Here is a 12,393-nt window from a genome sequence, read left to right as displayed (position 1 = left end):
GTGTGATGGGACGGTGTGGAGGGAGCTTCACTCTGTGTCTGACCCCGGGAGTGTGTGATGGGACGGTGTGGAGGGAGTTTCACCCCAGAACTCTGTTCCAGGTGAAGGTACTTAAGAACATCTCGGAGATCCAGATGGAAAACGTGGTGGTCGGGCAGTACGTGGGGAATCCTAACGGAGAGGGTGAGGCAAAGAAGGGTTACCTCGATGACCCCACCGTGCCAGTGGGCTCCACCACGCCCACCTTTGCCACCGTGGTGCTCTACATCCAGAACGAGCGTTGGGATGGTGAGTTCTTAGCCCCCAGTGACCCACCCGTCCCCGTCCCATCTAAGGTCCCATTCAAGTTCCTTCAGTCCCCACCGATTGCCCCCTCTCTGCTCCTGCCCCTGCCCCTCGCCAGTGAGTGACGAGCGCCAGGCCCACCCCCCCAGCCACCTCTCGGCTCCCTCCCTCCTCCCTCCCCCCTCCCTGTGTCTTGAGCGCCGCACTGTTCTGACGAGGGAACTGTGGACACGGGTGGGGAGCTGTTCAGAACGGACACCGGTCTGACCCCAGCCCTACACTGCAGGAGTCCCCTTCGTGATGCGCTGCGGGAAGGCGCTGAACGAGAGGAAGGCAGAGGTTCGCCTCCAGTTCCGGGATGTGCCGGGCGATATCTTCCAGCAACAGTCCAAACGCAACGAGCTGGTCATCCGCGTCCAGCCCAACGAGGCCATCTACACCAAACTGATGACCAAGAAGCCCGGAATGTTCTTCAACCCTGAGGAGACCGAGCTGGACCTCACCTATGGCAGCCGCTACAAGGTCGGGAAGCGCTCGGTCGCCCTGGGGTCAGAGAAGTGAGGGAGCTGGATTAACGTCAGTGGGGATACTGTCAGTGACACAGGACGCTGGGGGAGAGGGGTCACTGAGGGACAGTGTGAGGTTGCTGAATTAACGTCGTGGGGATACTGTCAGTGACACAGGACGCTGAGGGAGAGGGGTCACTGAGGGAGTGTTTGAGGGATCGGGATTAACGTCAGTGGGGATACTGTCAGTGACACAGGACGCTGAGGGAGAGAGGTTACTGAGGGACGGTGTGAGGGAGCTGGATTAACGTCAGTGGGGATACAGTCAGTGACACAGGACGCTGGGGGAGAGGGGTCACTGAGGGACGGTGTGAGGGAGCTGGATTAACGTCAGTGGGGATACTGTCAGTGACACAGGACGCTGAGGGAGAGGGGTCACTGAGGGAGTGTTTGAGGGATCGGGATTAACGTCAGTGGGGATACAGTCAGTGACACAGGACGCTGGGGGAGAGGGGTTACTGAGGCTACGGTGTGAGGGAGCTGGATTAATGTCAGTGGGGATACAGTCAGTGACACAGGACGCTGGGGGTGAGGGGATACTGAGGGACGGTGTGAGGGAGGTGGATTAACGTCAGTGGGGATACAGTCAGTGACACAGGACGCTGGGGGAGAGGGGTTACTGAGGGATGGTGTGAGGGAGCTAGATTAACATTAATAGGGATTCAGTCAGTGACAGAGGGTGCTGGGGAGAGGGGACACTGAGGGACGGTGTGAGGGATTCGGCCAGTTCTGCAGATCCCTGGTTTCCCCTGAGTGGTCTTTAACGGCTGATTTCTCTCCCAGGATGTGAAGCTGCCTGATGCCTACGAGCGCCTGATTCTGGATGTGTTCTGTGGCAGTCAAATGCACTTTGTCCGGAGGTTTGTACAGAGGGCGCGTCTGTTCAGTACTGCACCCTGTACGGTGTTCCCACTCATCCTGCACCAGGAGGTCACGGCGCGCCAGCGCGTATCTGCGCGTCCACACGTACCAACGCACATGCGTGTTCACTGATGCACGTGCACACTGTCACAGTTTCACCCGGCAATACGTTGCCGTTTATTTACTGAGATACAGTGTGGAACAGGCCTTTCCAGCCGCGTGCCCCAGCAATCCCCCAAAATTACCCTAACCTGATCATGGGACAGTCGATACTGACCCGGTAACCTACTAACTCAGGGCGCCCAACCTGTTTTGCACCGCGGACTGGTTTAATATCGACAATATTCTTGCGGGCTGGCCGACCGTGGGGGGATGGTGTTCAAGTGGGGTTAAACTCACCTCAACATGTCTTTTACAGTTAGGGTTGCCAACTTTCTCACTCCCAAATTAGGGACAAAAGTAGCAGTCAAATATTGGACACTTGTGAAGGACTGCCATGACCATGAAGCCTTGCGCGGGCACCTGTGTGCGCATGCGTGAGTGATGTGCGCATATGTGACGTGCGCATGTGTGTACGTCCTGATTTTTTTTACACAAATTGGTTTTGGCGTAATCTTCCTGACTATACTGTACATAGATTACTTCTACGTTATATAGGCTGTGTATTTATCATATCATTCCTGCTTTTACTATATGTTAGTGTTATTTTAGGTTTTATGTGTTATTTGGTATGATTTGGTAGGTTGTTTTTGGGTCTGGAAACGCTCAAAACTTTTCCCCATATAAATTAATGATAATTGCTTCTTCGCTTTACGCCATTTCAGCACGAAAGGTTTCATAGGAACGCTCTACCTTAGCGGGGGAAATACGGGACACGGGCGGTCCTGTATGGGACAAACCAATTTAGCCCAATGTACGGGATGTCCCAGCAAATACGGGACAGTTGGCAACCCTATGTTCAAGTTCAACAGTGCGTGACAGGGAATGAGGAAAGGTGCAGCTGACTCATATCGTTTCCTCGCGGCCAGGTAGCACATGCTCTGCAGCCCGGTACCGGTCCGCAGGCCGCTGGTTGGGGACCGCTGTACTAACTGGTACGTCTCCCAGGAAACCAGAGCCCCCGGTGGAAACCCACAGGGTGAATGTACAATCTCCTCACAGGCACCGGCGGGAATTGAACCTGGGTCGCCTGGACTGTAATGCATTGTGCTAACTCTACACTACCGTGCTGCTCTGCTGCAGTTTTGGGTTCACCAGAGACTCTCCTTTATTTTTCCCTCTCAGTGACGAGCTCCAAGAAGCCTGGAGAATATTCACACCCCTTCTTCACAAGCTGGAGTCTTCCAAAATTCGCCCCGTTCCCTACGTGTACGGCAGGTATGTGAATGCACACGTCTCTCTCATCCTGCTCCCCCGGTCACCACCCAGTCACCCCAGGGTTAGAGAGAGAGTGGGGATCAGCCAGGGTTCCTGCACCCCATCACCGCACAGTCACCCCAGGGTTAGAGAGAGAGGGGGGATCAGCCAGGGTTCCTGCAACCCGTCACTGCCCAGTCACCCCGGGGTTAGAGAGAGAGGGAATTAGCCAGGGTTTATGCTCCCTGTCACCACCCAGTCACCCCGGGGTTAGAGAGAGAGGGAATTAGCCAGGGTTTAAGCACCCTGTCACTGCCTAGTCACCCCGGGGTTAGAGAGAGAAGGGAAATTAGCCAGGGTTTATGCACCCCATCACAGCCCGGTCACCCCAGGGTTAGAGAGAGAGGGGGGATCAACCAGGGTTCCTGCACTCCATCACCGCACAGTCACCCCAGGGTTAGAGAGAGAGGGGGAATTAGCCAGGGTTCCTGCACCCCCTCACAGCCCGGTCACCCCAGGGTTAGAGAGAGAGGGGGAATTAGCCAGGGTTCCCTGCCCAGTCACCCCGGGGTTAGAGAGAGAAGGGAAATTAGCCAGGGTTTATGCTCCCCGTCACTGCCCAGTCACCCCGGGGTTAGAGAGAGGGGGGGAATTAGCCAGGGTTTATGCTCCCCGTCACCGCCCAGTCACCCCGGGGTTAGAGAGAGAGGGAATTGGCCAGAGTTCCTGCACCCCGTCACAGCCCGGTCACCCCAGGGTTAGAGAGAGAGAGAGAATTAGGCAGGGTTCCCTGCCCAGTCACCCCGGGGTTAGAGAGAGAGGGGGAATCAGCCAGGGTTTATGCTCCCTGTCACAGCCCGGTCACCCCAGGGTTAGAGAGAGAGAGAATTAGCCAGGGTTCCCTGCTCAGTCACCCCGGGGTTAGAGAGAGAAGGGGAATTAGCCGGGGTTTATGCTCCCTGTCACTGCCCAGTCACCCCGGGGTTAGAGGATGAGCTACAGATAGATATGGGAGGAAATCAAATAGGGTTCCTGCTCCCCATCACTGCCCAGTTTCCCTGTGGTCAGAGAGAGACGGGTGAGAGACAGAGAGGGAGATGGAGCGGAGAGAGAGAGTAGGAAAAGAGTGAGGAGGGAAAGAAGCAGCCAGGGTTCCTGCTCTTCATCACTGCCCAGTCACCCTCAATTGGGGGGGGGAATTATCAGCTAGAGTTCCTGCTCTCCTGCATTGCCTCCCCAGTCTCAGCACTGGTCAGTAACACCAACACCTCTCTCTCCTCCCTCCTCACCAGCCGCGGACCCCCAGAGGCCGATGAGATGATGAAGAAGGTGGGCTTTCGTTACGAGGGCACCTACAAGTGGGTGAGCCCCAACAGACTGTGAGCCCGGCGGCCGGGTGGAAATGGAGAGAGGGGGAGTGGATGGAGACAGAGCGTGACACACACACACCCCCACCCACCCACCCACCACTGACACTCTACCCTTCCACAACCTCCACACCACTACCTCCCACCCCTCCCCACACCAGTTCCATCGCACCTCCTGGAAGAACAGAGGACCTCTCTCAGAATGATTCCGGCCGGAATGTACGGAGCGTCAGGACAAAACTCTGTCACTCACAAAGCCAGCGTTGCCCTTCGACCCTGATGAATGTACTGTCTCCTTTCGTTACTTGTATCCACAGAGAGTGCTAGAGCTTAAGTTATTGCTGTCTTGTCGTTGCTTGCTTAAGAGGGTGGTGAAACTTCACGGATTGCCTGTGCTGCTGGCTGGGTGGGTTGTTTTCAGGGTCTCTTCACTGCTGTGGCTTGTCGGTGTGAAAGAACTCACGAGGACACTCCCTCCCTCTCACCCTCCTCGTCCAGAAATCACTGCACTTCCTGGTCACCCTGCACAGAACGTGTTCGGGGTTCCGGTGGAGACAGATATACTGGGAGTGTGTGATGGGACAGTGGGAGTATGTGATGGGACAGTGTGGAGGGAGTTTCACTCTGTGTCTGACCCCGGGAGTGTGTGATGGGACGGTGTGGAGGGAGCTTCACTCTGTGTCTGACCCCGGGAGTGTGTGATGGGACAGTGAGGAGGGAGCTTCACTCTGTGTCTGACCCTGGGAGTATGTGATGGGACAGTGTGGAGGGAGTTTCACTCTGTGTCTGACCCCGGGAGTGTGTGATGGGACGGTGTAGAGGGAGATTCACCCTCTGTCTGACCCCGGGGTTGTGTGATGGGACAGTGAGGAGGGAGCTTCACTCTGTGTCTGACCATGGGATTTTGTGATGGGAATTTCACAGAGGGAAAGGGTACTTCATTCTATGTCTGACCTTGGAAGTTTGTGGTGGGACAGTGTGAAGGGAACCTCACTCTGTTTTTGTCCTTTTCTCCGGAGGCAGTATACATTTTAAAGGTTTTAAAAACTAGTAAATTAGAATTTTATAAAGACTGCTTATTAACAACTTTATTAAAATGCTGAAGAAGGAAAACTTTTTAACCGATACAATGTGGGAGAAACCCTTCAGTATCGAATCGCCTTTGCCGCAGCCCCTCCCTCGTTGCCCCCGTCTCCTCTGGTGTCATTTTGCCTCCTCAGCCTGAGGCGAGGTTCCAGTTTGGATGAAGAAGGAGCCCATTTTATATCCCCCAGAACCTGGTACTTGAGGGGGACCAGTCAGGCCGCGGGACTCGGCTGCACCTTCTTGCCTCCCGGCTGAGACATGGTTCACGGACAGAGGCAACTCGCTTTGCGGCTGAACCACGTACATCACCGTTACCTGCCCTCAAAGCTTTGTGCCTGAGTGTACTCTAAACATTCCTACTTCCCACACTTCAGTCTTAATACCAACTGTCTTTAAGCTGCATACTCTTGTATGCACTGAGGAGGATTGAAATGTGACTTGCACTCCCCTCTTCTCCAGCTAATTCGTACTCTAAAGAGAGAGAGAGAGAGCCCCAACTGACTTGTGCTTCATTAGTTATTGTGGGTCTGATGTAATGAGTCATTTTGCTGGTTGAAGGGGGAAGAGAGAGATCGAAGGGAGGGTCACAGTTTGGATCGGGATCATTTTTGTAATTGCTGTTGTATATTTCAGTTTATTTAGTAAAAACCTGTTAGTTATTTGTGCTTTTTCTTAAAGGTGTTGTTTACAGAGTGCATCGATGGGCTGTGTGCAGGTGACATGGTTGGTGTGTGTGTGTGCGCGCATGAGTGTTACTGCCCTTCGGGCCATCTAGTCTGTACCATTGTACTGTGGTAGCAGGTTCACAGGTTTGGTGAGCGAGGCAGAAAACATTGTCTGTGAATAAGCATGTCAACCATCTATTTACAAACAGTAAAATATTGGACTAAACATTTAAGTCCCTCCCCTCCCCAAGGTTACACCAACTCGGCTGGTGGTATAGTGGCCCCAGCACCGGACATCGAGGCGAATGGTCCTGGGTTTGAACCCGGCTGGCTCCTTGCACGCTTTCCATCCGTGCTGGCTTGATCATCGAACTAGCAACTTGGTCCTGTAAAAAAAAACAGAGAAATGCTGAGGGAATGGCAGAGTTGCCACCCGATGCGCAATCTTGTAGTAACGATCAGGGAGGCACAGAGAGAATCTGAATTTACTGATCGGTACCTTTATAATCTCAACAGAACAACACGTGAATTTACACAAACAAATAACTCTCTGCTCGCCTACTAAGTTTTCCTGACCAATCAAAGAACAGGAAACTGACCATGTTGCTGACCACATGTCCCTCGTTTCGAATCTCCACGTTTTCACGGGGCACCTCACATCCACGATAGTTGGCCTCCTACAGAGTTACCACCAACAGCACACTTGAAGTGTCTGCTTTTATATTTATTTCTTACCAATTCAGATATTGCATTCCAGTGCCATTGCCTGTAGGTCAAGTGTCTGACCTTTAACACCTTTTTATTATTGGCTCTGCTCGAGGCCAGCGTCCATTTATTGCCCTGCAAGTGACAATTGGTAACTTACGGCCCTTCGTTCTCAATCAGCAACCGGCTTGACTCACGCATGACAGATTCAGACCCCAAACAGTCAGAAATCTGCGTATATATCCAACCGAAGAAGACTCCACAAATAACTTATTTGGTAAATGATCCCTAGTTCAGCAGATTACCCGAGGTATAATTGTGTCGACTTCAAAACACTGATCAAGCCAAGCGACTGAGTCACAAAATGGAGAGGAAGCAGTCTCTTTATAAAATGGCAGCTACCATTTCCTCCCTCATAGCAAGAGGAAAGGCAATGGAATTGTCTCCTTCCATTGTCCTTGATTCATTTGAATTCACTGATTTGCAGACGGTAGTTCTCTCTGGTCAACAGGATGGAGAGGAACAAGTTCCACAAACTACAAACTAGATATTCAACAACCTGCTAAAGGGCTGGAGAAGGGGGAATCTGATAGGCGAGGACAGAAAACCATGGAAGGGAGAGGCACCAGAGGGAGGTGATGGGCAGGTAAGGACATAAGGTAAGAGAGGGAAAAGGGAATGTGAATTAGCGAGGTGGGGAGGGGGGCATTACCGGAAGATTAAGAAATCGATGTTCATGCCACCAGGAGCGACCGATACGGTGGAAGGAGCTTTTCACCGTCAAATAAGCCACACCCCACATGACAGACATATAACCTTCACCCAGAGCCTAGCTGTCCAAGTTTCAAAGTTCAAAGTACAATTTATTAGCAGAGTATGTACATGTCACAACATACAACCCTGAGAGTCTTTTATCCTGCTGGTAAACTTAGCAAGTCTATAGAATTTCGCTTACGCGCTGGAGTCAAATTCGAACCCACTAATTCCACTGGCAGTTCTTACACACTTGTACCACGCTCTGAATGAAGACGTTGCCTCCTCAGTTTCCCCTTAAAATCAGGGGTTCACATTCTGATTTTTATTTAAAAAATGGAGCAATAGCATTAAGCAAGGGGGTCGTGGACTCTTTGCCTTAAGTAGAGAAAGATTAGTCTAATTTATCTGTGAGCATTGAGCCATGCAAGTGAAATGCATCATTTGAGTCAACATCCCCCACAGTCCGAGGATGGAGCCGGGGGCAGCCCGCAAGTGTTACCACTGTGTCATACCCACAACTTTACTCACCCTAACCTGCAGGTCTTCAGAACGTGGGGGAAGACAAGAGCACCAGGAAAAAACTGACATGGTCCTCGGAGAACGTACTGTTACGTACAAGCAACACTGGGGGAAGTACCGGTTACCAACGTGACACTAAAAGTATCAGCAGCAATAGAATACACCTACAGTCTGGTTTTGATGTTAAAATCCACTATCTTTATTAGTAACTACTAAATATAGTATCTTAACCAGGTGACCAAAAGTTAGCAGTGTTTTGCATATAAAGGTGTATAGATAAAGTTCCCAAACTTATTCCAGCTCAGGTGGCAAGAGTTATAGTCTTACGATGGTATGTAAGAAAATTCAGTTCAGTTCAAATACACAGAGTTGTTATTGTTGTTATGAGGGAGATATTTGTAATCCAAGGTGAAATCCGCGATAGGAGAAAAATAAACAGGTGTCGTCGATCTTCCCGTTGTCCTCCGAATCCTCACATGAAGTATCACCAACAGTAGCTTATCACAAAGGGGACCATCTTCAAGGGAACCACCACCCAGACAAGGGTAGACACACCGGTAGATTCCACAAGGTTACCCCAATCACACACAACGTGATAGCCATTTATCCAGTTCCACGACATACGAAATAACTCCAACAGTGATTTGCCACAGGTGTGCCTTCTTCAGTGAACTACCACACACAGAGAAGGGTAAATACATATGTGGTATTATCAAAGTTTTTCCCTTCACCAGAGAACACACTCCTGTGGATTAGCTATGTGACAATCACACTTTGGTATTCAAATGGAATCAAACTCACCCTTATGGGCTACTTGGAAGAGAGTCCAAACAGTGATATCTTTATCACTAGGTTTCTTCTGTTTCAAACCTTTCTCTCCCTCCTCTTTGCAAACTTCTCATAGCAGTACTTTGTGAGAGTCGTTTACCAATACTCTGGATCCATCTCAACTCACCCCTTTTGGGCTACTGAAAGTTTAAACCAGCGACCTCACTCACTGGTGTCTTTCCTTGATCGAAACTTCTCGACTCTGAACTGTGTGTGTCTGTCTGTGTCCGTAAGAGGATCATCTAACCTTGCTCATTCAAAACAGGCCGCAAGAAACTATAAACAATCATTGTCCATCAAACAGCTCCACCTCTCTCATCATAGTAACCAAATAATTTTGTAGTCAGCAGAAATCCAACAGTGTCCCAAAACTCAGTCTCATTCTCTCGGCGTTTTAAAGTAACAGTCCACAGAAAAAATGAACCCTAGGGGTATATAACAGTGCAGACTCTTTACGGAGAGCATTGGGAATGAACCTCGATCTCTGCACTGCAAAGTGACGCCACTAACTGCTAGGCCACCATGCCACGTTTCACCCTTAACCTATGACCTCTACTTCTCGTCTCACCCAACCTCAGAGGAAAAAGCCTCCTTGCATTTCACCTATCTATATCCGTCACAATTTTAATCCCTCTATCAAATCTCCCCTCATTTTGCAGGGAATAAACTCCTAACCCATTTAACCTTTCCCTATAACTCAAACCCCAGTCAGACGACAGGGCACATCGGGAAAGAATGAACAAAACTCATCAACTCTGCTGCTATCTCTCTTCTCCTCCTTCCCACTCTCTCTCCTCTCCCCCCAGGGCGGACCTGAACCGAAATCTATCACATTACACTTTACAGCGCCTGCAGTCGATGTTCACTGTCTGTAAGGAGTTTTTACATTCTCTCCATGTCTGTGTGTGTTTCTTCCCACATTACGAAAGATATAGAGATTAAGGTTAGTAAATGTGGGCACGCTATGTGGGTGCTGGGAATGTGGCGACACTTCCAGGCTGCCTCCAGTACAGTCGTCGGACCATTGGTCATTGGTGTAAACAACGCGCATTTAAGACACAGAGAAAAATCTGCAGATGCTGGAAATCCAAAGTAACACATACAAAATGCTGGAGGAACTCAGCAGGTCAGGCAGCATCCCGAGTCCTGCGGAAACGTTTCCACCTGAAACGTCGACTCTTTACTCCTTTCCACAGATGCTGCCTGGCCTGCTGAGTTCCTCCAGCATCCTGTGCGTGCTGCAACGCATTTCACGGTATGTTTGGATGTACTGGTGTCAATTAAAGCTAATCTTCAGCAGGTTTAATCCTGTCCTCAGCGGGAATGACGCGCCTGTTCCTCACAGGTCGCCGAGTTTCCCATGGGAATTTATTCAACCTGCTGCCCATAAACTTTCATTTTTTCCTGGGCTATTCTTCTGCAGAACATTCTCTCCATGAACAGGGTAGTTCACAATGTGTCATTGGTCGGCAGCTTAGTAGTTACAATATTTGCAAACCTGCACATGGTTCTCTCTAAAACGCAAGACATTCTGCAGATTCTGGAAATCCAGAGCAACGCACGCACAGAAACACAGACACAGACACAGACACACACACACACCCACTCACCCACCCACACGGGGTTCGGGGCATGAAATTAGAAGCTGGGAGGTGATAGTTGGAGCGCTGGAGAAGGATTCTGATAGGACAGGAAAGTGGATCGTGGGGAAAGGGAAGGAGGAGGGGGGCGCCAGGGAGACGTAATAGTCAGGTGAGCAGAAAAGGTAAGAGGGGAGACAGAAGTCCAAAGGTGTACCGGTTGGTAGCTTAACTGGCCATTGTAAATTTTGATTATGTGAAGGTTAAGTCGGTGCCTGGTGGGCAGCGTGGCTCGAAAAGCTGGAGGGGCCATATTCAGTGCTGTATCTGAATAAACACAGAAAAAGCACGGGCAAGGGAGGTCGAAGGAGCTACTCTCATGTGAAGTGACTCAAAGCTGGAGGAATCCCTCGATTTCAGTTCTCTCTGATAGAATTCATTGAGAATAACGTCTGGACAACGGAAAGCTGGACGCTGCGGAAGTTTCCATTATTTGAGACCTTTTGGTGTGGGCGTGACCCGGGAATACGGAGATGGGATGTGCGCACGATGTTCCAGGCCTGGGTCTGACCCAGGGATATGGACATGAGAATTGTGCATGACGCCCCAGGTGTGGGTCTGACCCAGGGATACGGAGATAGGATCTGTGCATGGTGCCCCCTGCGCGGGCCTGACCCAGGGGATATGGAGATGTGAACTGGGTGCAGTGCTCTCAGTGTGGTTCTCACCAAGGGACACAGAGACCCAGGGGATATGGAGAGCAACGTTCCCTCTAATATTTTTAAAGCTGTGCAGAAGCACCATTGCTTGGAGCAGAATTTTTTTTACGTGGCCTGAAAACTGTGCAGCACTTTAACTTTTCTTTTGTAATATGTCTACTATGAATATTTAGAACGAAAATAAAAGAAACACACACTTTTTTTTATTAATTGAAGGGTATACTGAAGTACAGTAGAACAAAGCAAATCTTTAACTTTGCATATTTTTTATATAGCTGCGTCCAAACTCAACTACATGGCAACAACGGCTATGTGCGCAGGAGTATTGCAGGTACTATGCGGCCGCACAGATTCGAGGGTACAGTGACGGGGACAGTAAACATGTACAGTATGGTGATCTCGGTGCGGGTCTCACCTATAGATGCGGTGACGAGAACAATGCGCAGTACTCTCAGTTTGGGTCTCAGCGAAGGGACACGGAGATTGAAACTGCAAGGTGTCTCAGAGTAGGTCTGACTCAGGGATATGGAAGAGAAACTGTGCCCGGCACTCCTGGTGTTAGCCCGACTCAAGGATATGGAGACGGGAACATGCATGGTGCTCTAGTCGTGGGTCTGACCCAGCATACGGAGATAGGAACTGTGCATGATGGTCCGGCTGTGGGTCTGATCCAGGGATACAGAGAGGGGAACCTTGCACAGACTCCCGGCGCAGGTCTGACTCAAGGGTACCCAAAAGGAACCGCGCACGGTGCTCCCGGTGTGAGAGTGACACACGAATAGGGTTACGGGAACTGTGCACGGTGCTCCCAGTGTTGGCCTCGTCAAAAGGACTGACGCAAGTGCATGGTTATGGCGCAAGAGCAGAGGAGCTACGCAGGTTGACTCTGTGGTAAAGAAGACATACGGTGCATTGGTCTTCATCAACCGTCGGATTTGGTTTCAGAGCCGAGAGGTAATGTTGCAGCTCTATAGGACCCTGGTCAGACCCCACCTGGAGTACTATGCTCAGTTCTGGTCGCCTCACTACAGGAAGGACGTGGAAACCATAGAAAGGGTGCAGAAGAGATTTACAAGGATGTTGCCTGGATTGGGGAGCAT

At 50.6% G+C, this 12,393-nt stretch overlaps 1 protein-coding gene across 5 annotated transcripts in view; it reads left to right on the top strand.

The window, feature by feature from the left end:
• The window catches only part of g6pd (glucose-6-phosphate dehydrogenase), a 59,830-nt gene extending 53,633 nt beyond the window's left edge, over positions 1-6,197 (top strand). For all 5 annotated transcript variants that reach the window (XM_063035430.1, XM_063035431.1, XM_063035428.1 and 2 more), the window contains 5 exons: positions 102-288; positions 572-807; positions 1,635-1,711; positions 2,997-3,089; positions 4,361-6,197. In XM_063035430.1, the coding sequence (XP_062891500.1) occupies positions 102-288; positions 572-807; positions 1,635-1,711; positions 2,997-3,089; positions 4,361-4,451 (684 nt within the window). In that variant the 3' untranslated portion in view covers positions 4,452-6,197. The remainder of the gene's footprint in view (positions 1-101; positions 289-571; positions 808-1,634; positions 1,712-2,996; positions 3,090-4,360) is intronic.
• The last annotated feature ends 6,196 nt before the right edge of the window (positions 6,198-12,393 follow it).

This window comes from Mobula hypostoma, chromosome 28 (genome assembly GCF_963921235.1).
Source record: "Mobula hypostoma chromosome 28, sMobHyp1.1, whole genome shotgun sequence".
NCBI lineage: Eukaryota > Metazoa > Chordata > Chondrichthyes > Myliobatiformes > Myliobatidae > Mobula > Mobula hypostoma.
This window is presented reverse-complemented; position numbering and strand designations above follow the sequence as displayed.